The 23,610-nt window shown below is 34.0% G+C and overlaps 6 protein-coding genes across 6 annotated transcripts; 4 read left to right on the plus strand and 2 right to left on the minus strand.

The window, feature by feature from the left end:
• Positions 1 to 532: 532 nt before the first annotated feature.
• Positions 533 to 3,347, plus strand: LOC134828349 (glutaminase kidney isoform, mitochondrial-like). The gene is made up of 6 exons (XM_063841291.1): positions 533 to 956; positions 1,010 to 1,380; positions 1,439 to 1,560; positions 1,615 to 1,773; positions 1,886 to 2,467; positions 2,526 to 3,347. Exons 1-6 carry the CDS (start codon positions 544 to 546, stop codon positions 2,670 to 2,672), a joined length of 1,794 nt encoding a protein of 597 aa, XP_063697361.1. The 5' UTR covers positions 533 to 543; the 3' UTR covers positions 2,673 to 3,347.
• Positions 3,272 to 7,328, plus strand: LOC134828866 (lysosomal proton-coupled steroid conjugate and bile acid symporter SLC46A3-like). Its single transcript, XM_063841854.1, has 3 exons — positions 3,272 to 4,522; positions 4,580 to 4,854; positions 7,241 to 7,328. Exons 1-3 carry the CDS (start codon positions 3,272 to 3,274, stop codon positions 7,326 to 7,328), a joined length of 1,614 nt encoding a protein of 537 aa, XP_063697924.1.
• Positions 7,329 to 7,929: 601 nt separating this feature from the next.
• On the plus strand, positions 7,930 to 11,023 carry LOC134830922 (lysosomal proton-coupled steroid conjugate and bile acid symporter SLC46A3-like). Its single transcript, XM_063844538.1, has 5 exons — positions 7,930 to 8,093; positions 8,154 to 8,784; positions 8,847 to 9,364; positions 9,423 to 9,697; positions 10,904 to 11,023. Exons 1-5 carry the CDS (start codon positions 7,941 to 7,943, stop codon positions 10,956 to 10,958), a joined length of 1,632 nt encoding a protein of 543 aa, XP_063700608.1. The 5' UTR covers positions 7,930 to 7,940; the 3' UTR covers positions 10,959 to 11,023.
• LOC134830921 (SUMO-activating enzyme subunit 2) lies at positions 10,979 to 14,228 on the minus strand. The gene is made up of 4 exons (XM_063844537.1): positions 13,918 to 14,228; positions 13,699 to 13,853; positions 13,348 to 13,635; positions 10,979 to 12,426 (listed from the first exon to the last, which is right to left on the minus strand). The coding sequence occupies exons 1-4, from the start codon at positions 14,059 to 14,061 to the stop codon at positions 11,121 to 11,123; spliced, it is 1,893 nt and encodes a 630-aa protein (XP_063700607.1). The 5' UTR covers positions 14,062 to 14,228; the 3' UTR covers positions 10,979 to 11,120.
• Positions 14,229 to 14,271: 43 nt separating this feature from the next.
• Positions 14,272 to 21,779, plus strand: LOC134832824 (nucleoporin Nup188). The gene is made up of 5 exons (XM_063847005.1): positions 14,272 to 14,405; positions 14,473 to 14,692; positions 14,750 to 16,585; positions 17,987 to 20,460; positions 20,522 to 21,779. The coding sequence occupies exons 1-5, from the start codon at positions 14,380 to 14,382 to the stop codon at positions 21,708 to 21,710; spliced, it is 5,745 nt and encodes a 1,914-aa protein (XP_063703075.1). The 5' UTR covers positions 14,272 to 14,379; the 3' UTR covers positions 21,711 to 21,779.
• Positions 21,771 to 22,501, minus strand: LOC134832825 (small ribosomal subunit protein bS1m). The gene is made up of 2 exons (XM_063847006.1): positions 22,160 to 22,501; positions 21,771 to 22,094 (listed from the first exon to the last, which is right to left on the minus strand). Exons 1-2 carry the CDS (start codon positions 22,436 to 22,438, stop codon positions 21,819 to 21,821), a joined length of 555 nt encoding a protein of 184 aa, XP_063703076.1. The 5' UTR covers positions 22,439 to 22,501; the 3' UTR covers positions 21,771 to 21,818.
• Between the last annotated feature and the right edge of the window lie 1,109 nt (positions 22,502 to 23,610).

A 23,610-nucleotide genomic window follows, 5' to 3' on the forward strand; every position in this document is an offset into this window, starting at 1 on the left:
TACGTGAAATTTACTCAACAAATTTACATTAACTGCAAATTTCTTGTTTTAAAAATGTGATTTTTTACGTTTTTTCGCGAATTTCTTAATTGGTCAGCCAAAACAATCGTAAACAAGAGTGATTTTTAAATAATTTTAATGAAATTTTTTTTAATTAAATGTTCAAAATATCAAATACGAGGAAAAGGCGTCACATATTCTATAATTCTCGATAAATTTCTTAAAATTGAATCATCATTACTTATAAATTTGTCACATTTCGCGCTAATTACTGGTCAAACATATGAGCCGATTAGCGTTATCGCTCATTAGGACCACTAAAAAGGAAAATAAATGGAGATGTCGAAGGATTTCAAGTCAATTCATATGAGATAAAAGAGATTTTTGATATCCTCGAAATGTTTTTGGATTAGAAGTTCTAAAAATTTTCCACTTGTTGTGCAAAATCGGCACCTGGTACCATTTTTTTGCAATTTTCTTGTATAAAAGAGACACAACTTCGAGAAAAGTCTCACTTCAAAGTAAATTTCTGTGAAAATCGCAATGAATTCCGACAAAATCCTGCAAAACAACGCGAAAAACCGCGAAATTGAGAAACAAGAAAATGAAAAACTTGGTGAAAACTTGAAACGAGCAATTCGTAAAATTAGTGTCGAACAACGTCCTTTGAACGATAGTCAGAAACATGTTTGTGTTCAATTAATCACGCGTTTCCTGAGTCAACGAGAAGAGGAACAAAGATGTGACGAAGACTTGCTTTTCGACATGTTCAAGGATGAAAAAACTGATCTCGTGTCTGTGGGAAAATTCCTTGCAGCATTAGCAACTTGTGGAATCAGCAGAAACGATCCTCGTATTTCACAATTGATGGAAAATTTGAACGAAATTCACAAACACGTAAATTATGATGGAGGTTCGCCAGAAACGCAGAATTTGCATCGAAAGACTTTTAAAGCGTAAGTTTGAGTTATTTTTTTAGAGATTTTATGACGATTAAAAATTTTTTTAGTGTCATTCAACCTAACATTGTACTTGTATCTCGTGCCTTCCGACATCAATTGGCAATTCCTGACTTTCAGGGCTTTACAAAAGTAGTCGAAGGACTGTTCTGGAAGTGTAAAAGTAACACAGAGGGAAAGATCGGAAGTGACATGCAACTTTCGAGAGTCGATCCGGATTGTTGGGGCTTGTCTCTTTGTACGGTCGATGGTCAACGATTCTCGATTGGAGATTCAAATGTTCCTTTCACACTTCAGAGTTGCAGTAAGCCTTTAACGTATGCGATTGCATTGGAGCAATTGGGAGCGGATTTGGTGCATCAATATATTGGACAAGAACCAAGTGGCAGGAATTATAACGAATTAGTACTCGATTACAATAGTAAGTCAATTGAACTGCAATTTAAATATGGAGGTGCTAATTAACGAGTTTACTGTAGAAAAACCACATAATCCGATGATCAATGCGGGATCGATTTTAAATTGTGCTCTTTTGAATACTTTGATACATCCGGAAATGAGCTTGGCGGAAAAGTTTGACTATACTCAGAACTATTTCAGTGTAAGTTTCAAGGTCATTCCATTTAAAAGTCTTTTCTAAGAGATTTTTTCACAGAGAATGGCTGGAGGAGCTCATTTAGGATTCAACAACGCCGTTTTCTTAGCTAAAAGGGAAGCCTCAGACCGAAATTATGCCTTAGGATTCTACATGCGGGAACACAAATGTTTTCCAGAGAATGCCAATTTGCGTGAATGTATGGATTTCTACTTCCAGGTGAGTCCGTTTGATTGATTTTTATAAGAAGCCTTCATTCGCGTTACCAAAATCATCGTTAAATCAGATTTAAAACTTACCAACTATCGTTTCCTTCCGAAAAATCCTTCAGGTTTGCTCCATGGAAGCCACTTGCGAAAGCATGAGTGTCATTGCCGCTACTCTCGCCAACGGAGGCGTCTGTCCCATCACCGAGGAGAAAGTTTTGCGTCCCGAAGTCGTTCGCGATGTCCTTTCCTTGATGCATTCGTGCGGCATGTACGACTATTCCGGGCAGTTTGCCTTCAAAGTTGGATTGCCAGCGAAATCTGGCGTTTGTGGCGGAATAATTCTCGTGATTCCGAATGTCATGGGAATGTTTTGTTGGTCACCGCCATTGGATCAAGTTGGAAATACCGTTCGTGGGGTTCAATTGTGCGAAGAGTTGGTCAAGGTTTTTAACTTTCATCGGTATGATAATTTTAAGCATGTCACAACTAAAAAGGATCCAACAAGACATCGATATGAGACGAAAGGATTGTCAATCGTTAATTTACTGTTTTCAGCTGCAAGTGGCGATATCACAGCATTGATGAGACACAAGTTGAGTGGAATGGATGTCACAATGGCCGATTACGATGGAAGAACTGCTTTACATTTGGCAAGTGCGGAAGGAAAAATGGATTGCGTTCGCTTCCTGTTGGAGCAATGTCGCGTAAGTTTCAACTTTAACAGAAAAAATTAAATAAAAAGTACAATTTTCAATATTTTAGGTACCTCATTCACCTCGAGATCGATGGGGAAACACCCCCTTGGACGAAGCCGAAACCTTTGGTCAACAAGAAATCGTCGATTATCTCAAAAACTGGATCAAAAAAGTCAATGAACGTCAAGCTGAATCTGAAAATAAAGAAAATTAAACATTTTTTTTAGCAATTTTCAGCAATAAAAATTGTTTATGTGACATCTGCTGTACAAAGCCTCGCGATCGCGTGCATTTTAATGAGCGATAAATCGAAACTCAAACAAATAATAGTTTTTTTGTTCAATCATTGTAAAGTTTTTGTATTGTACATACCTGATTCGCGTCTATTTCTGTTTGTAAACATTTTTTAAAGTCAGTTCTGTATTAGATCTCGAACGGAGCGGGCATACAAATATTAGTTTCCTTAAAAGCCGGTCCACTTCCGCATAATTGATCAAAAAATTGCAACATTTTTTATCACTTGCACTTCAGTCATTAGCGAATAAACGTGTCAAGGTTATTTTTTCGGTGCATTAGCTTAGTTGAATGGACAAATGAGCAAAAAATGGTTTGTTTAGACTAATGAACTTGATCTTAGATATTTCAAGTGAATAAACAAAGAGAGTTGTCAATGAATCGGCCTTCGTAATTGTATCTAACGAACTGCAACGACAAAATAATAATTTTTAAATTAAAAGGATGTCAATACAATAAAAGTTAAAAATAAAGTAAAATTATAAAATAAGGCAAAGGTTCATTACCAGAAATCCAACGATGATTTTATCTGTCGTGCAAAGAGCCAAAAAACACACTTCCGAGCTATGGGCGATCCGAAATCATCTCCGCATCGAAGCCTGTGCCTTTTTCTTCTTCCTTTCCGGCTTCCTGTTGATCATCGGAATGTCTGTGTTCGAGTTGGAGAAAGCTTGTCGTGTCAATTTACGTCTTGAACCGCAAATTTGCGACAATTTGAACAACATTCCGTACAAAGAAATGTGCGTCTTGCTGGAAAACGACAAATTTCTCTTCCAAAATGGCGGAAATTCCACTGACGAGTTGCGATTTTTGCTGGAAAATGTTCAAGCTAAAGGTCACAATGTCAAAGGATTGTCAGAGTTGGTGCTGATTCACAAAGTTTGCGAAGCCGAAGAGGAAAGTCAAAAGTTGATATCGAAAATGTACGCGATTCGATCACCAATTGCTACTATTTTCATCCTTTTGATTGTTCTTTTCGCGGGAAGTTGGAGCGACAAACATGACATCCGAAAAGCTTTTATTTTGGTACCTTTTATCGGGGAAATTCTCGCTTCTGTGATAAATGTCGTGTCAGCCATTTACATGAACCACATTCCTGCTGATTACGTAATTTATGGCGGGAAAATCATTCCGTCAATTTTTGGCGGGCAAACTTTGTTTATGATCGGTGTGCATAGTTACATGACTGTTACAACCACGGAGGAGCACAGAACCTTCAGAATTGGCGTTTATAGCATGTTTTTCACATTTTTAGGGATTTTTGCATCACCTTTGAGTGGATTTCTCTTTGAAATGCTGAACTACGTTGAACTTTTCTCGTTATGTTTGACAATTCAAACGATTGGATTTTTCTTTGTAATATTTTGTTTGCCGGAAGTGAAGGCAGAAGATACTAAAAGTGAAAAATCCGAAAAATCTCTGTCTCTTAAAGAGCTTTGCAAAGATTTCTTTGATCCATCTCACATCATAGACGCCTTTTCCGTATTAAAAAAGCCTCGCGAAGGAAATTTCCGTAAAACGCTCATCTTTGTAATCATTTGTAACACTTTATTTTTCGCGACAATCGGTGAAGAAGGACTTATAATCCTCTTTACGCGAAAACAGCTCAACTGGACCATTGAGTTTAGTATTTTTGTCATGTACTTGACAGCGGTGAATCTCATCGGAACGGGAATTTCCACACTTTTCTTCGCCAAATTGATGAAAATGTCTGATCCAGTGCTCGGAATTATCTCAACGATTGGCACAATAATCGGAAATCCAGTTCTCGTAAGTTTAATTTTTAAATTTTTCATGAAATATATTGCGAGTTTAAATTTTTTTCAGGCATTTTCGAAGACAAATTTGATGATTTATACCTCAGGAACGATCGATATTTTCTTCCAAGCGAGATATATTGCGGTAAAGAGCATGTTATCGAAACTCGTGGAAAAGAATGAACTTGGGAGAGTTTATTCGGTGCTGGGAGTCACGGAAAATATTGATTCTATTATTTTTACGCCAGTTTATAGCTTGATATATTACAAAACTTTGGATTTTATGCCAGGAGCTTTCTTTTTGTTTAGTGAAATTTTCCTTGTGGGGGCGCTGTTTGTGTTTGGGTAAGTTTCGTTGATCAACTGATCGGTGAAGATCAACATAAATTTTTTCATATGAGATTTTCAAACTATTTTAACTTACTAAAGTCTGATCTAACCTATAAAGTAGTTCTAATTTGTTTTCAAAAAATTTAAAATTATTTTGAAAATAATCTGATTATCAAATTTCAATCTCATATGGAACATAACCTAAAAATATTTTTTTATAATTTGATTAAAATAAATAACACTGTGGAACAAAAAAAAAAAGTACCCTCCGGAGCAGTCCGTTTTAGGGCAGTCTTAAAGTAGGTCCCGAGCTGTTAACAAATCTATATCGACCTTTTCCAAAAGTGCCTAGGTTTAGGAAGTTATGACCATTTGAAGTTTTTAAGGGTTTTCATGGACATTCTCCAAGGTAACTTCCATAACTTGCACTACAACTTCAAAATTTCGGCTTCGAGAAGATTCAGAGGAAAATTTTACGCATATTTAAAAAAAAATTTTTTGATTTTGGTGAATTTTTAAGGGAGTTATGGTAGTTTAAAGTCAGAAAAATATGAATTTTTCCCAAAAAATTGAGATTTTTTTGACTTTTGGGGTCTAATCATGTAGCTCATTTGATTTTACTATAATTTCATAAAAAACAACTAAGCGGTTTGGTTGATTTTTACGGATTTTATGATAAATGAAAGGTCAGCAATTTTTTTCATCAAAAATGTACATTTTTTCAAATTTTGAGGTCAGATTCGTTGTTTAAAGTACCAAGTGTTATATATCGTTGGAAAGGGCATAAAATTTGCAACATTTTAGAAAAATTCTCATTCAAGTTTGATAAATTTTTTTGGGAGTTAAGTCCAAAAATGATCAATTTTTGACCAAAAATCGAGGTTTTTTGATATTTTCATTAAAAATTTCTTGTCTAACTACCTACATGTTGTATGTTTTTGGAAATTTTATAGAATTTACTATCCTATTTACAAACCCCCGATGAGATAAGGTTGATATTTTGGGAAATTTTTGTTCAAAAACGTGATAAAACAAGGTATATGAGCCTAAAATCTACATTTTCAATTGATATAACGTATTTTTAAACTTTTAAATGTATTTTTTGCTCTTTTACATGCAAATAGGGGCATTTTAAGCCAATTTTGCGCGTTTTTGTACAACATTATCCCAAAATACCAACCAAATCTCATTGGGATTTTTTCTATAAGATAGAAAATGTTGTCCATTTTTCAAAAACATACAACATTCAGGCAGTTAGACAAGTAATATTCGGTAAAAATGTCAAAAAACCTCGATTTTTGGTCAAAAATTGAACATTTTTGGACTTAACTCCCAAAAAAATTTATCAAACTTGAATGAGAATTTTTCTAAAATGTTGCAAATTTTATGCCCTTTCCAACGATATATAACACTTGGTACATTAAACAACGAATCTGACCTCAAAATTTGAAAAAATGTACATTTTTGATGAAAAAAATTGCTGACCTTTCATTCGTTTTTCTATCATAAAATCCGTAAAAATCAACCAAACCGCTTAGTTGTTTTTTTGAAATTGTAGTAAATTTTATGCCCTTTCAAATGAGCTACATGATTTTTAAATTTATTCCGCGCATCAGACCTCAAAAGTCAAAAAATCTAAATTTTTTGGGAAAAATTCATATTTTTCTGACTTTAAACTACCATAACTCCCTTAAAAATTCACCAAAATCAAAAAATTTTTTTTTAAATATGCGTAAAATTTTCCGCTGAATCTTCTCGTAGCAGAAATTTTGAAGTTGTAGTGCAAGTTATGGAAGTTACCTTGGAGAATGTCCATGAAAACCCTTAAAAACTTCAAATGGTCATAACTTCCTAAACCTAGGCACTTTTGGAAAAGGTCGATATAGATTTGTTAACAGGATTTAAGACTGCCCTAAAACGGACTGCTCCGGAGGGTACTTTTTTTTTTTGTTCCACAGTGTAATTAATATTTTCGAAGATCGAAGTTAAAGATCATATTACACATAACCTAAAATTACAATATTTTATTTTCGATAAAAGCCTAAGTATGATTTGCAGGTTATGGCTGATTTGATCTTTACTTTGATCATTAAGATCTTTCGATGATATCTATTGAGATCTAATATAACTTATCAATTAGATCAAAAAAGATCCAAAAAATGTAAACAAAACATTTGATATCTTGAATCAGATCAGTTCTAACATAACCTACTGCAATCTTTAGATCGCGATCTTTATGATCAGACAAAAAAACAACCTAAAAATTCTAATCTTTAATCTTAATAATAATTTTAATTTTATATAATCCAGCTGATCAAATAAAATTATAAAATTCGTGATCTAATCGATATTTTTACCAACCCTGATCATTTCAAATTGACCGTTATAATTTATTTTGTAGATATTTGGTGATCTTAACAAGGAACAATAATTCAGAAGAGCCTAAGGATCAAAATAAATCTGGAGAAAAAGATCCAAAAGAAGCTTAAAAGGAATTTTCCATTTCAATAAAAAAATGTTTTATATTAAAAACCGTGTTTCTCAAATTAAATGATCATTTATTTTTAAATTTTTTCAATGCAAATTTTAAATAAAAAATAATAACAATGATTATTTACTTAATGACAATTTAGAAATCACTTCAACAAAAAAAATGTCATGGCGCTAACCAACTAAGCAGAACCGTTATTAATCTCCGTACATTAATCTACGATAGAAAAAAAAACCGGCATCATGCGGCCCATAAGATAACAAACGATTACATTTATTTAATTCAATTTCGAGCTGACAATATCCATTACACGACGAGAGAGAAGGTAATTTGTCATACATATATTTTGTTTGCATTTAAATCCTCTTGTTTATTTTTTTTCGCTTTGTTTTTGTTCATTCTCTATTGTTTGCGGAGGATGGACCGTTTTTCTAAATTGGATCGCGACAAAAAGTCTCTCGATGCATCTACTTACGAGAAATGTCCATCCCACAAAAAAAAAAACGAAATGCAGAGCGGGAGAGTGATAAAACGCTTGATTGACTGCGCTGAGTTAGTCTCAATTTAACCGTTTTCTGTGAAGGTTTCGTTTTTTATTAAAAAAAAAATTATGTTTTCGAACTCTTTCAACTATCAGAGAAAGGATTTACTTGCAAAATTATGGAGAATTCGGGGACATTTGAAGATTGAGTTTATCACAATTTTCTTTCTGTGTCCTGCGTACTTTGGCGTGATCGCGTATTCGACGTTCGAGTTGCAAAAGGTAAGATTTCTCTGGATTTGTGTTCTGTTCTCTCACTATTTTTTTTTTCATCATAAGTAGGCATGTCACGTTAATTTAAAAATCGACGCTGAAACGTGCGATCAGCTGAATAACGTGCGCTACAAAGAGATTTGTACTCTCATCCATAATTATGACGATGTTCCAGCAGCGAATGCGAGTATCGGAGACATTTTTCACTTTGTAACGATCGTAGAAGGACGAAATGACGTCGAAATTGACGAACTTTCGAAAATTTTAAAGGTTTGCGATGCCGAGAGGGACAGCCAGAAGCTAATTTCGAAAACTTATTCGATCAGAGCTCCGATCGCGACGAGCCTAACTTTGCTAATTGTGATTTTCGCGGGTTCCTGGAGCGATAAACACGACATCCGCAAGGTTTTTATCCTTTTTTCGTTCATTGGAGAAATTATCGGGACGATTATTTATATTTTGTCGGCGGTATTTTACGATGAAATGCCCATAGATCTCACAATTTACGTTTCGAGCATTTGTATGTCGCTTTTTGGAGGGAAATCGTTGTACGGGGTCGGTATTGATAGTTATTTGGCGATTACAACGACGGAGGATTACCGAACGTTTAGAATTGGGTTCTTCAGTATGTTCCGAACGGCCTTGGGGATATTTGCTTCGCCACTTGGAGGGATTTTCTTTGATATTTTGAGCTATAAACGTAAGTTTTTCTTAATTTTTGCTTCGTTTAAATTAATTTAAATAATTTTTAAAATTTTTTAGAATTATTTACCGTCAATTTATTCACTCAGATCATCGGAATTGTCACAGTTATCCTTTGGTTGCCCGATGTCAAGGCGAAAAATGCTCCAAGTCAGTCGAATGTGAATGGAAATGTCGATGCCAAGACCAAAAACGAGCCATCAGTTGATCTTCCAGTCATGGAAATGCAGAAAAAACGCAATTTTTGTGCGGATTTCTTTGATCCGAGTCACATCAAAGACTCGATTACCGTTCTAAAAGTCCCTCGTCCCAGCAATAAACGTAAAATCCTGCTTTTTGTCGTCTTACTGAACGCCGTCATTTGTGCCACATTCGGTGAAGACGAACTTTACATCCTCTACTGCCGCAAAGCGCTCAACTGGACAACGGAATTTAGTATTTTTGTCTCATATTACACCGTAATTGGCATCCTAGGCACAGGAATTGCTACTCTCGTCTTTTCCAAATGTCTAAGAATGTCGGATCCAGTCATGGCGATGATTTCTATCGCAGGATCCATTGCAGCAAATCCTATTTTGGTGAGTTTTTAGTTGATTTTTTTTAAGTTTTGATGAAATTTTATGTAAAAATTACCAGGCGTTCGCACATTCAACGTTCATGGCATATGTTGGAGTAACTGTTGACTTCTTTTATTACGTGAGGTACTTTATTATCAAAAGTATGATTTCGAAATTGGTCGATGGCAATGAAATTGGAAGAGTTTTCTCACTTTTGGGTATAACGGAAAACTTGGATTCGATCATTTTTGTGCCAATTTATGCGGTTATCTATTATCACACGTTAGATATTCTGCCAGGAGCCTTTTTCCTCTTCAGTAATATATTTTTACTGATTGCTTTTGGGATTTTGATGTGAGTAAAAAAAATTATTAAGAGCTGTTTTAAATTTATTTCCAATTTTTTGTCCAATAATTTTTTTTTAATTTCGGGAAAAAAAAAATTAAATACATTAAAAAAAGGACGATAAAAAGATAATTTTTAAGCGTTTTTCAATATTTTATTGAGAATTTAGATAAATTAAAAATATTTTCTAGTCAGAAATTAAAAAAAAAATTTAAAAAAATTTGATTTTAACATTTTTTAATTCAAATTTAATTTTATTTATTTTATTTTTTTAAATAAAAAATATTTTTGAGAAGAACACAAACGATAAATAAATTATTTTATTTATAAAAAAAATAAAAAAAAAATTTAAGTCAAATTTAATTAAATATTTTAGAAATTAAAAAAAAAATAATGGAATGACTAAAGCTTTAAATAAAATTTAAATTAATTTTTAAAATTTAAAAGAAAATTAAAGTCAAAAATATTGATGAATTTGTCAAAAATGAAAACCATTGTTAAAAGTTTATAAAAATTATTTTGGGCCGCTCCAAATGAAAATCAAAAATAAAGTCCGATACCTCATTTCAAAAGTCAAAAATCCAGTGGGGCAAAATAAAAAAAAAAGTTAAAAATTTCATCAAAATTCATCGTTATTTGGTGTATTTTCATAATATTTCAAGACATTTTCAAAAAAATTTATAAAAATTTTTCAATTATTTTAATTTTTGTTTTAAAAATCATATTTTAACTTGAATTTTCTTCTCTAAAAATATTTTTCATAAAATTACTGGATTTTTTTTTCAAATTTTTTGACAGTTATTTTTTATGAAATTTTAAATTTTCAATTAAAAAAATGATCGAAAATCAATTTTTAATTTGAAAATTTCAAAGAAGATTATTAAAAAACAACAAAAATGTTGATCAACGATCAAAAATTGTTAAAATTTTGTCATTTTTTTGAAAATTTTTTTTTTAAGTATTTCATTTTTTTTTTTATTTTGCCCTCCCCAATTTTATTTTCAAAATTTTTGGACTTTATTTTTGATTTTCATTTGGAGCGGCCTTGAAAGTTTTTTTTTGACAAAAATTCTTGAAAAAATTTTTATAAACGCAAAAAATGGCAATTTTTGATGAATTTTGATAATTTTTGACTTTTCATAAGGGACAAAATTTCGAAATAAATTTAAAGCGTTCTTCATTAAACAATAAATTTAAAAAAAATTTTTTTTACAGATATTTAAGGTATTTGTACAGAAAATCAGACTCCAAGCCGACTGAAGAGAGTTAAAATTGAATAAAACTTACAAAAAAAAAAACATTAAGATCTTTATTCAAAAATTTAATTTTTCTCTTTAACTTTAGGATAAGATCATTTTTGAAATGTAAGTGAACATTATTTTCTACTTTCTTTTAAATATTTTTTTTTTTTTTCATTTTTCTCATTTTAAACCTAATCGATAAGAATGACATCATCATCATCTTCAGCAGGTGCCGATACTTTAACGCGTTTCGTCGAAGGTCCAGCATCATCTTCTGTTTTGCGTTTCTCCGGAGCCGTTTTCTGACTTGTACTTGGAGCTGCCGCTGCTTCCTCTTCTTCCACAATGCACAAGTCGTCATCGTCGTCTTCCGTTTCCATTTTGTTACTTGACGCCGCGCCATTTTCTTGCTTGCTTTCCTCTTCTTTCGCCTGGTTTTCGGGTTTCAAGGTGTCCGGATCGGCAATAACTTCGAACAACGCTTCATCACGACCTGCTTCCTTGTGCAAAATGGTGATCGTCAACTCGTAATTCTGCAAAAAGTCGTCCGCTTTCAGGATGGAACCATCAACGATGTTTAATTCTTTGAGTTTTTTCTCCAAGTTGCAGTCCGTTTCGCCTTCTTCGGACGAGATGACAATCGTACCTTTGCCGTCTTCCATCATGACATCGGGATTTATCATGTTTAGGGCTTGTATCATGATGGTATCGCGGAATTCGCCAACTGTGATCTTCTCTGTATCGACTTTTAACATCACTTCGGGCTTGGCGGCACACACATAGCACTTTGGATTGGGCGCTGTGAGTTCGCGTTCCGGTACAAAAAGTTGATTTCGTGGATTGGGACGCAATCGCATGTAAACCGATTGGCAATTTTTGTAGTTTTCTTGCAGCACTTTGAACGCATGCATGACAGAGATGCCCGCAGTGATGGCATTTGTCGTGGCAATCGCTGGAATGATGTTGCCCGAGATGGATTTCACGTCAAAACGTGATTTTTTCGTGATGTTGAAGATATGCGCGCGAATATTCGCACATGCAGCCACAAAATCCATCGCGTGTTTGTCATCTTTGTCCCACACGAGATGATCGCCATCCGGTTTCGAGGAAAGTTCCGTGCTCAAAGCCGAGATACTTGCAGCGAAAATGTCGCCGCAGTCACGCAAAGTCCAGACAACTTGATCACGTTGCGTTCCGGTCAAATCGGGAGTCGCTTCGCCGAGTTCGCCCCATTTGGCGGGTGTGGGGGCTTGACGATTTTTCCACAAATTTGCCATGCTGAGGAGATATTGGATGTCGTCGTGGAAGAATTTGTTGAAGAGCTTTTCGGCATCGTAACCGCAACGTTGCGCCCATTGACGCGTGTTGACACGATCGACATTTCCCTTTTCGTTCGCTTCCGTGGACAAAGCTTCGTTGCCAGCTTCTCCTCCTAACTCGGGATCTGCGGTGTCTGGAGAGACATCTTCGTCGGCGTTTTCCTCGCCAAATAATTGACTGAAAAAAATTAAAAATTATTTTTTCAAATTTTTAAAATTATTTTTCCACTTTTTGTCCCTTTAAAAAAATTATTTTTAATCGGAAGAGAAGAATTAAAAAAAAAATGAAAGACTTTTTCATAAAAAAAAAAATTAAATCAATTTAAAAACAAACTTTCAAGTGAAAAATTGAAAAAAAAAAATACAAATAAAAAATATTAAAAATTTGAAAAATTGTTAAAAATCGAAAAATTGCTAGTAAAAAATTTATTTTAATTTTAGGCCGCTCCAAATTTTTTTTGAACTTTTTGTCCCATGCCCCATTTCAAAAGTCGAAAATCCAATGGGGCAAAATAAAAAAAAAAGTTAAAAATTTCATCAAAATTGACCGTTTTTTGGTCTTTTTTCACATTTTTTCAAGGAATTTCCCTAAATTTTTTAAAAAATTTTCAATTTTTAAGAATTTTTGTATCAAAAATCGTATTTTAACATGAATTTTCTTCTTTAAAATTTTTTTCAAAAAAATTTTTTTCAAAATTTTTTGACAGTTATTTTTAAAATTTTTTTGTTTAAATTTCTCTGAGAAAATTTTAAATTATTTTCTCAATGTAGATTTAAAATCAACTTAAATTTTGAAAATGACAAAAAACTTTTAAAAACCATTTTGTATGAAAAAGTATTTCAATTTTTTTTTTTTTTTTGCCCCCCCCCCCATTTTGAAAAACAGTTTTTGGGACAAAAAGTTCAAAATAAATTTGGAGCGGCCTTAATTAATTTTAAAATTTAATTATTTTTTTTAAATATTTTGAAAAAAAAAGCTCAAAAACCTTCATTTTAAATTAAAAAAATATTTTTTTTTACTTTTTTTGTAGAAAAATGAACAAAAAGTTGCAAAATTAAAATCAAACGATCTCAAAATCGAAAAAAAATCAAAACTTACTTGAACAAATGCTTCGCCCAAACGATACAATGAACCGGTTCCGATGGCGTATTACGAATTGTGCATCCCGGATACGTTTTCTGAGCAGATTTGGGTGTACATTCATAACATTGAGTCAATCCACGTTTAATGAGCTCTACTTGCCCGTTGTATCCGGCAGTTCCGCTTTCAATTAAGGGCACATCTGCCGTCAAACACATGCGATTGACGTGATTTCGAGCAACGCGATTGTCCAAAGCATTCAGCACCACTTTGAATCGTTGGAAGAAACTTACACCGTAGTTGGGCCTACAAAAAAAAATAATTTCATCACATTATGAAAGCCAAAAAAAGAAGAAAAACGGAACTTACGTGGTAATACTGTCATGATAAGCTTTAATTTCGACATTAGGATTGAACGCCAAAGCACTTTCGCGCGCTACTTGAGCCTTGGACTTGCCAACGTGCTCTTTGTGGAACAAAAATTGGCGATTCAAGTTACTTACGTCGATGGTATCCAAGTCAATCTGCAAGAAAATTTCGAAAAATGTTAAAATTTTGAAGAAATTTTTGTATTTTTTAAGAACTTACGATTTCAATGTCTTTAAATCCGGACATCACCAAGTTTTTCAAGATCTCACAGCCAATGCCGCCAGCACCGACAACCAAAATTTTGGATGTTTTGATTTTGTCGGCGAGCGATTGTACGAACACACCGTCTACGGAGGCTGCCATTGTCTTCTACAACTTTTCTATGAATTTTCGACACAAATCTTGGGTAAAACGATGATCTTCTAGACCTTAACTACGACTTTTACAGCTTTTTATCTCAATATTCGTCTGAATTCCACGAAAATCTGTTGAAATTAGTTTGCGTCGCAAAATTTGCTTTCCCAAGCCGGTTTGACAGGTTGAACTTGACAGCGAGAAACGTCAAACGGCGAAAGGTAAACAAAAAACAAACGATTTTTTGCACGCGCCGGTCAATAAAAAGCTAAAAACAAGCAAAATTAGGATTAAAAATACACAAATATTGGATAAGACAATAAAAAAATGTCTGGAAATCAAGGAGACGTGATGTAAGTATTGAAAATTTACGTGAAATTAATCGAAAATGAACAAAAATCTTTATCGCGCTTTTCGCAGTCAATGGAAACGTTTGTGGCAATTGGTCTCCGGCATCAATTTCGAGACTCCAACGAAGATTGTGAGTGAACAACTGACTTCTGTCGCTCCCCAACTGCTGGATGGCTTGAAACAGTTTCACAAAAACAACCCGGAGTCGGATCAAAAGTTGAAAGATTTGCTGAAAAAGTCGGGACAGGAGAAACTTTTGACTTTTTCACAAAAATTGCAGCAATATTTGGTAAAATTTGACCTAAAAACAAGTTTTTCTCATTTCTAATCAATTTTTTCCTTTTAGAATCTTGATGCCATTCAAACGTGGGAGATTTTATGCCATTACCTGATCAATGAATACAAAGGTTCGTCGACATCTTTGGCGAATTACATCTCAACCGAGTCAGCAATGCTCAAATTATTGAACGAAATTTGGTCCTACTACTCCTTGGAACGAATGATTTTACTAAAAACCGTCAAAACTCTCTTGGAATTCCATTCTGACAGTTCGGAGCATCCTTATGCCGCCGAATATGCCGCTGCTTTGAAGAAAATTGAGGTTAAAAAGTTGCTTTCTTCGTACATTGGACAATTGGAGGACCTCGCAAGCAAATCTTTGCCCGAAAAAGCTGTTCATGGCGATTTATTTAACAGTGCCGGCAAATTAATTGCTTGGAACGAGCGAAATGTACGTGAGGAAATCACCGTTTTGCAGATAATTTTGCTTGCGATCGACTATTTGGGCAGTACGGATGTGAAAGATGTGAAAAAATTGCTGGAAATCTTCAAAAGTCACTCATTTGGCAGGCAGCAACAATATTTAAACGCCGATAATTCGTATCACGCGCAACTTTTGCAGGAATTAATGTTCCACGAGGTCGCAGTTGTGCTGAAAATCTTCGATTTGAATGAAAATCAAGGCGAAGAGTACGTTCAAGAGTTGGTAGCGTCACTTAATAAGACAATTTTAAGCCTGCATCAGTTCCCGGAACATGGTCCGTTGTTACTTGCATGGATGTTGGTCAACTTTCGACTCAAAGAAAGTCGCGTTGATGATGAAATCGCCAATAAACATCGTCAATTGGGGTCTCGGGCGGTACAACTCAAGTCGTTTGAGTGGCTTCTCGCTATGATTTCGCACAAAACGTTCAAAGATGCCGAAAGTAAAGTAGCTGTTGTGGTGCGGAAGACAATTTACAACCATCTTGGAGTACTTTGTGACCTTTTTGACGCTGTTTCCGTTTGTAATCATCAAAAAATCTACGAATTGACGTCGGAATTGCTCAAAACCCCGGAAATAGCGGAGGATTTCTGTCGTCAAGAAGAAGGAAATGGACTTCGAGGCTTGTTGGATGTCGCAATGGAAAGTTTTCCCGTCACTTTTACACAACTCAGTCGCATTGCAAGTGCTTTGTCGCAATCCGGAGCTGCCAGTAGCAAACATATCCAATCGATAATCGAAGAACTTCCGGTTTACACGGAAGAATACATTCCGGATCGATACTTTTTGAAGCCCAGTCAGGAACAAGACACCTTCCTACTGGTCCAGGATTACCGTCCCTTTGCCGGAGTCCCCGAATATCGCATCCCAAAAGGCTCGGAAGTCGTCGTTGTCGACAAAGGTGGACGAACTTTCTGTCATTTCCGCACCCAAATTAATTTTTTCACCGTTTTGCATCACGAAATCGATCATTTGTTGCGACAATTGATGCATTACACCGAAATCGATCCGAATTGTGTCACAAAAATCACAATTGGATTGGAATTTCTTGCATCGGTTCTTCGACGTACAAAACACCCGTCGCAAATTAACGAGTTTATGGTGCATCCAACGGAAATGGTCTTTGATTTGCTCACGAAATTCCGTGCCGTGCAGGAACCTCCATTGGAACTCATGGCGGTCTGTTTGCGGGTTTGTACAGCTTTGGTGCCACTTTTTGATCAGGAAATCGTCACACGAGTGCTCAACTTGGGAATTTTGCCTTCAATGAAGGTCACTGGGCTAGGATTTCACGAATACGCCAACGGACATGGGTTTGAGCCGGAGTTGGTGGGCAATTATTTGATCAATTTCGAGAAGAATCAAGGAAAATATCTCTTTTTGAAGGAATATTTTGACTTTTTGGTGGTTTATAAGAAGGTAAGTTGTTGAATTTAGTCTTTTTTATTGAGGATTGCTAATAAAAGTAATTTAAAAAAACATCCAAAATTGAAAAAAGTGGAAAAAATTTAAAAAACTTTAAATGAACTCTAAAACTTTTTTGTCAAAAATTACTAAAATTCTTATTTGAAGATTTTTTAAAATATTTTTCCATTTTTTTTTATTTTTTTTTAAATCTTTTATTAAATATACAAAGTTTTTCTATTTGTAAGAATTTTCTATTTATTTTCTTTTATTTAACAAAATTTTCATTTTCAACTTAAATTTGAACTAAAAATTTAAAAAATAAATGAAATTCAAATAGAGTTTAATTTTAAGAAATTTTTAAATTTTTCCAAAATTTTTATTTAATTTTGAAGATTTTTTTATTAAAAAAAAACATAAAATTTTAAAAAATGTTAAAAATTTTTATTTAATTTTAAAGATTTTTTTATTGAAAAAAAAAATAAAATTTTCAAAATTAAAATTTTAAAAAATGTTAAAAATTTTTATTTAATTTTGAAGATTTTTTTATTAAAAAAAAAATAAAATTTTCAAAATTAAAATTTTAAAAAATGTTTTTTAAAATTTTGAAATTTATTAAAAATTTTCAAAATTAAAATTTTAAAAAATGTTAAAAATTTTTATTTCATTTTAAAGATTTTTTTTATTGAAAAAAAAACATAAAATTTTCAAAATTTAAATTAAATAAATTAATTAAATTAAATAAAAATTTTGAAAATTTTTTTATTAAAAAAAAACATAAAATTTTAAAAATTTAATTTTAAAAAAAATGTTCAAAATTTTTATTTTATTTTAAAGATTTTTTTATAAAAAAAACATAAAATTTTCAAAATTTAAATTTAAAAAAAATTCAAAATTCTTTTTAATTTTGAAGATTTTTTTATTGAAAAAAAAACATAAAATTTTAAAAATTTAATTTTAAAAAAAATGTTCAAAATTTTTATTTAATTTTGAAGATTTTTTTATTAAAAAAAAAACATAAAATTTAAAAAAATGTTAAAAATTTTTATTTAATTTTGAAGATTTTTTTATTAAAAAAAAACATAAAATTTTCAAAATTAAAATTTTAAAAAATGTTAAAAATTTTTATTTAATTTTAAAGATTTTTTTATTGAAAAAAAAACATAAAATTTTCAAAATTTAAATTTAAAAAAATGTTCAAAATTTTTATTTAATTTTGAAGATTTTTTTATTAAAAAAAAACATAAAATTTTCAAAATTAAAATTTAAAAAAATATTCTAAAGTATTGCATTAAATTTCTAAAAATTAACTTTTTTCTGTACATTGAACTTAGATTTTTTTTTTTAATTTTTTTAATTTTTATTTTTTTTTAATTTAGATTTTCAATTTCTCATTAAAACTACTTTCATTTTCAGCTCAACAAAGACAACGTCGACCTCGTTGACTTACCTGGACTCATCTTCTTACTCCGCGAGGTCTTCCCGAACCTTCATACATGGAATTTCGACACCGAAAAAACCCGCATCGAACTTAACACCCTCATCCTCCGTCATTTCTTCGACATTCTTCAACCTTCCGATCATCCCGGGAAAAAACTTTTACGCCAAATTTGCATCCACAGCTTGTTGCACTTGGGCAACGGTATTCCCTTGCTCCGTTTGATCGCCGTGGGCAACGATCAACTGCAAATCATCATGGAAAACGAGAGCAACTGGATGACATCTGGCGATTCGGGCGTCAATTACATCATTCAGCTTGCCTTAACGGTCCTCATGCAGATTTTGCGATACAAACAAGAAGTCGAAGAAAGTACGGAGCATCAGTTGACCCCAATTGAGTCTCTGATTTACGCGCAACCGAAACAAGTCGACACATTGCGGATTATTTCCGTCGTCACGAGTTACATGAACAACATTTTCAATCAACGGTTGCCCATTTTGGCTTGTCGGCTCTTACGTCGCTTTGCCCTGGAGTTTCAAATGTCGCTGTTGGCGTGTTTGGACATGGAACCGGACCAAATTCGATTGATTTTCCTGCAACGCTTACGAGACGACCTCGAAAGTCATCAGTTAAAAGTTGCGATTCTGGAATTCGTCGAAAGTTGCATCGAAAAGCAACCGGGATTGACAGAAGCCTTCTTCAAAATCAGCTACGAGCATGAAAAACGATTTTTGGAGCAAATCAAAGCGACGAAGAAAAAATCCAAGGAGATGGAAAATGAGGGAATTTTGGATTACATGCAGGAATTCTTGGATGTCGTCGGAAAATCGCCGGAAAAAATTGCAAGTCCCTTGTTGAGTCGAATTATGACACTTTTCCACTCACTTTGGAAGAACAACATGCAAGGTCTGGTCTCGGATCTGATGGAAAAGAAGGAATTTTGGAGTTCCATCTGTGCCCCGTTGTTTACAACTGAAATTTATCCACAAATCAAGGCGTATTCGCAACTTTTCAACATTTTGGGCGTCGAAGTATTCCGCGTGGCAGTCGGAGCAAAGTTTGACGAGAATTTTCGTGCCGTTATCGAACGATTTCTCGAAAAATCCAACTTCCAAAGGTGGTTGAAGCAAATTTTCACTCTGCCCGAGGAAACGGAAGTCTTATTAGACTCGACTCCGGAATGGCTTTGCCGGTTGCAATCGTTCAAAGACTTGATAATCCTGATCATGAAGTGCAAACCGATTTACAGCAAGTTCCCAGAGGCATCTCAGACACAACTCGCCGACCAATGTCTCGCTACATTGATTGAAAGGACCACAAATATGAACGATTCTCGTCCCTTGGTCATCCTAGCTGAGCTTTACTTGATCCTACTTCGAAATTCTCCAACAAATCACACGGAAAATCGAGATGATGACAGAAAATTGTTGGAAAACTCACAAAAATTACTGAAATTCCTCGCGGATTTTTACAAAAATTTACTACCGCGTGCCAAAAACTCAATTTTAGCGATTTGCATTAAAATACAGGACATGCTTTCATCGACAATCGTGCAAGAACGCACAATTTCGATTGGTATGTTGCAATCCTGCGTGGAAATTGTCTGTTTGGAGTTGTTTGCATTGGAAAGTGACGCCAAAAATGGAAAATCTGCGGAAAAATCGCAATTTTTGAGTCCAAAAGACCCGAAAAAGACATCTGCTGAGCTGTCGTTGATCCTTTTGAAGAATCTGTCGATGACAATCGAGCAACATCCGTATAAAAATTGGAATTATATCTTCACCGCGGAGAAAATCTATCATCGGATATTGAGTTGTCTCAGCGGAATCATCCAAAATTACGAAAAACGAAAGATTTCTGTGGAATTACTGGATTTGCTGGTCGTTTTTGCATCCGGGGACTGTTCAAAAGAGCTACTTTTCGCCGATGTCGGGGATTATCTCTGGTTGAAACTGTTGCCGCCGAAGGAATTGTTGCAAAAAATCAATGCTGGTACCTCCACGTGGCAAATTCAGGAATGGTGGCCCATTTATATCAAAGGTATTCAATTGGTAGCCAAGATGCTTGAGACGCACGGGCATAATTTCAAGAAAGATGCGATATTTTTCATTGGAATCCATGAAGAGTTCTTGCTGGACTCGTTATTGCTGGTGAAACAATGTTTGGAACCGAACGCCATTGAGTTGATTAAGACAACTTTGGCACTTTTGTGTGAAATGTGTCGCTATGAGCAATATTGGCGCCTCGAACATGGACAAAGTATGGCGAATTTGATGCGTTGCGTGCAAATTTTGATGGATTCGAGTGTTTCGCTGCTCTATCGTCCGAAAATATTGAAGAGACTCATCGATGGCGACAATCGTGACACGGGAAATTCCGAACTGGATGACTTGATTGAGACACGTGACCTTGCCGAGAATACAGATGAGATTGTAGAAGCGATGAATCAGTAAGTTTTTTCAATTTTTATCAATTTTTGGTTGATTTTTAATATTTTTTTCGTTTTTTAGGCTCATCGAGATCATCACAATCAGCTCGCGATGCCTTTTATGGTTCTCCCCGCCCCTGTTGACGCTGATGTGCGAATCCGAGTTCATTCCTAGCAAGTATTTCGCCCTCATTGAGATTCAATTTGGCGCCCCGAAGCTCAATCAAGACAACACTTTGTCATTTGGGACAGTTCTCAGTGCCGTCAGTATCTTCACTAAATCGCTAAATCTGCAACAATTTAATTTTAGTGAACGTCCCTTGAACTACTTGCCCGGCGAAGAGGTCGATGCCGATGAAACCGACACTTCTCTTCAAATGTCTGACACAAATTTGAGTCGTTTAGCGACGCCAACGCACAGTCAGCCCCCAACGCAGGCCACAACTCCCATGGCGGGCAGTCCCCGAACGCATTTCAGCAAATCTCTGTCAATGACGTCCGTTACGAGCTTTACCGCGCCATCGGGAATCGCACCATCGAATGAACTTTTGTCACATTTGGACCGAAAAACGTGCTTGACAGCGTTGGAAATGACTTTGACGTTACTCGCGTCGCAAAGTTTGCTCGCCCTGCGGAGTGAACATTTGTCGTTCCGCGAAAAACAATTGATTCGCCGCGAACTGAGCACGGAATTGTTGCAATTTCACGATTTTGTGCGGAAAAAAGTGAGTCGCGAGATGTGGAAACGCAAGAAGCACGGTCAAGTATTGATGAAAGCAGTGCAAGCGAAGGACGATGACACGCTGGAACAAATTCCGGAGGAAGATTTGGACGATACGCTTGATAAAACGCCAGTTCCCATTGTGAAAAGTACCGATCACGCAAAGTCATTGCGAGTAAATTTGGCGAAAAAGCTCCATCATAAGCACATTAGTGAAGGTTTGTTCGATACGACGGTCCCAATTAGCCCAATTGGCAAGGGAAAACCCGAAATTTCCAAGACATCCAAAGATCAATCGACTCCGTTGAAGTCAATTTTGAAGCCATCCACGAGCACGTCGCAAAAACGTCACGTAATGTTCGAAACGGAGCAATCGGCGATGGAAAGTGAAGATGATTCCAACAAAAAAATGTGTCAAGATGACGAAATGGTGCTTGTGGAACCCGATACAGAACCTCCTTACACTGGATTGTCCTACGTGAAAATTGTTGAGGAAGATTATTTCCACTTTTTATCGAATTTGTTCGTCGTTGTCGCTCATACTGAGTAATTTTTCTTACTAAAATATTGAAAAAAGAAGAAATTTTGTTAAATAAAAACTATTTTTTGACTAAATTTTAGTAAATTTTCTATTTCTAACTGATTTTTTTCCATCCATCTAGGCAACTTCGTTCTTTTTCGGCGAATAAACGAGTCCCAATAACTGGCAATCGGCTTCCAATATCGTCAAATCCTTGTCTGAACCCAAAAATTTGGTCGATAACTCCAAATCTTTGATCCTCAGTCTGACTTTTGCCCCTCTGACATACGCCTCGCTGTTTTTTAGGGGTCGCTGACACACACAATGGAACTTCCAGCCAAAGTCGATGTACAAATCGTCGCCAACGACATGGAAAATTTGTCCTGTCACGATTTTATTCTCTGGATCTCCCAACTGAAAATCAGAAAAATCGAGGTTAATGCAGTTTTTTTATAAAAGAAAAAAGCAAAATAACTTACGCCAATGAATTTCGAGTGTCGTAACATTGCAGCAAAGGACTGTACGGGCTCCTCTTTGGGCGTTCGTTCGTCCTGAACGGCTTGTTCTTGCTTTTCAAAGGCCTTTGCGAAGCCACTCATTTTGGGAATCAATGCGTCGAGCGATTCGTCCTCGGCTTTCGACGGTTCTTTGACTTTGTCACACAAATATCGCACGTTGGAGCCGATTTTTGGGGCATTTTGTTGCGTTGTCACGCGAAAAACGTGACGCAGTAGCACGGGATTCAGTAATTTGTTCATTTTATGAGAAAAATTGAAGTTTTTTCGTAGAACAGCACCGTGAAAATGAGTTTGTTTTGATTTTTTGACAGTTAGGCCGTTTCAAATTAAGTTTTTAATTTTTTTGTCGAGCCATATTTTATAAGTCAAAAGTCCAATGGGACAAAATAAAGAAAAAATTATCAATTTTGTGGAGATTTTTTAAGAAATTTAAAAAGAAATTGTCAATTTTGAACAGTAAAAAATTATCTTTGAACAAAAGTTTTCTGCTTTAAAATTTTTATTTCAAAAAATAAGTGTCAAAAAATTTTGAAAAAACTTTTGAATTTTTTTAGAGAAGACAATTCATGAAAAAATTGGTTTATAATATAATTTTCAATACAAAAGTTAAATTAAAAAAAAAAGAAAATTTGAAAAAAATATTAAGGCCGCTCCAAATAAAACTAAATAGTTTTGTCCGATGCCCCATTTTGAAAGTCGAAAATCCAATGGGGCAAAATAAAAAAAAAAGTTAAAAATTTCATCAAAAATTACCAATTTTTGGTGTATTTTCATAATTTTTCAAGAAATTTTCAAAAAAATTTTTCAATTTTTAGTAATTTTTGTATTAAAATCGTATTTCAACATAAATTTCCTTTAAAAAAAAATTTTCATAAAAATAATTGAATTTTCTTTTTCAAAAAATTTTTGACATTTATTTTGTATGAAATTTTTTTCTTTATTTTTTAATGTGAAATATTTTAAAATCTATTTTAAATAATTTCAAAGCAAATAATAAAAAAAAGCATCAAAAATATTATTTAACGCTCAAAAATTGATAAAATTTTGTCATTTGGTATGAAAATAGTATTTCAAAACTTTTTTTTTTATTTTGGCCCCCCCCCCCCATTTTATTTTAAAAAATTTTTGGACTTTATTTTTGATTTTCATTAATTAGCCTTAGTAATTTTTGTATTAAAAGTCGTATTCCAACATAAATTTCCTTTAAAAAAATTTTTCATAAAAATTATTGAATTTTTTTTTCAACAGTTATTTTTTATTATAAGTATGTATTTTTTTTAATTTTAATTAAATTTTTTGTAAATCAACTTTTAATACACAAATGTCAATGTAAAAAACTCAAAACAACAGAAATATTGACAAACGATTAAAAATTTTTAAAAAAATTGGCATTTTGTATGAAAAAATTATTT

Source organism: Culicoides brevitarsis, chromosome 2, assembly GCF_036172545.1.
Source record: "Culicoides brevitarsis isolate CSIRO-B50_1 chromosome 2, AGI_CSIRO_Cbre_v1, whole genome shotgun sequence".
NCBI lineage: Eukaryota > Metazoa > Arthropoda > Insecta > Diptera > Ceratopogonidae > Culicoides > Culicoides brevitarsis.

Bases quoted from the DNA above. Each gene is read 5' to 3' on its own strand.
- LOC134830921 (XM_063844537.1), bottom strand. From the start codon at position 14,061: ATGGCAGCCTCCGTAGACGGTGTGTTCGTACAATCGCTCGCCGACAAA. The intron at 13,854-13,917 runs GTAAGTTCTTAA...ATTTTCTTGCAG, and splicing joins GATTTAAAGACATTGAAATC to ATTGACTTGGATACCATCGA. The intron at 13,636-13,698 runs GTAAGTTCCGTT...TTTTTTTTGTAG, and splicing joins TATCATGACAGTATTACCAC to GCCCAACTACGGTGTAAGTT.
- LOC134830922 (XM_063844538.1), top strand. From the start codon at position 7,941: ATGTTTTCGAACTCTTTCAACTATCAGAGAAAGGATTTACTTGCAAAA. The intron at 8,785-8,846 runs GTAAGTTTTTCT...AAAATTTTTTAG, and splicing joins TGATATTTTGAGCTATAAAC to AATTATTTACCGTCAATTTA. The intron at 9,698-10,903 runs GTGAGTAAAAAA...TTTTTTTTACAG, and splicing joins ATTGCTTTTGGGATTTTGAT to ATATTTAAGGTATTTGTACA.
- LOC134828349 (XM_063841291.1), top strand. From the start codon at position 544: ATGAATTCCGACAAAATCCTGCAAAACAACGCGAAAAACCGCGAAATT. The intron at 1,561-1,614 runs GTAAGTTTCAAG...ATTTTTTCACAG, and splicing joins ATACTCAGAACTATTTCAGT to AGAATGGCTGGAGGAGCTCA. The intron at 2,468-2,525 runs GTAAGTTTCAAC...TCAATATTTTAG, and splicing joins TCCTGTTGGAGCAATGTCGC to GTACCTCATTCACCTCGAGA.
- LOC134828866 (XM_063841854.1), top strand. From the start codon at position 3,272: ATGATTTTATCTGTCGTGCAAAGAGCCAAAAAACACACTTCCGAGCTA. The intron at 4,523-4,579 runs GTAAGTTTAATT...AATTTTTTTCAG, and splicing joins TAATCGGAAATCCAGTTCTC to GCATTTTCGAAGACAAATTT. The intron at 4,855-7,240 runs GTAAGTTTCGTT...TTTATTTTGTAG, and splicing joins GGGGCGCTGTTTGTGTTTGG to ATATTTGGTGATCTTAACAA.
- LOC134832824 (XM_063847005.1), top strand. From the start codon at position 14,380: ATGTCTGGAAATCAAGGAGACGTGAT. The intron at 14,693-14,749 runs GTAAAATTTGAC...TTTTCCTTTTAG, and splicing joins AAAAATTGCAGCAATATTTG to AATCTTGATGCCATTCAAAC. The intron at 16,586-17,986 runs GTAAGTTGTTGA...TTTCATTTTCAG, and splicing joins TTTTGGTGGTTTATAAGAAG to CTCAACAAAGACAACGTCGA.
- LOC134832825 (XM_063847006.1), bottom strand. From the start codon at position 22,438: ATGAACAAATTACTGAATCCCGTGCTACTGCGTCACGTTTTTCGCGTG. The intron at 22,095-22,159 runs GTAAGTTATTTT...TCTGATTTTCAG, and splicing joins GACACTCGAAATTCATTGGC to TTGGGAGATCCAGAGAATAA.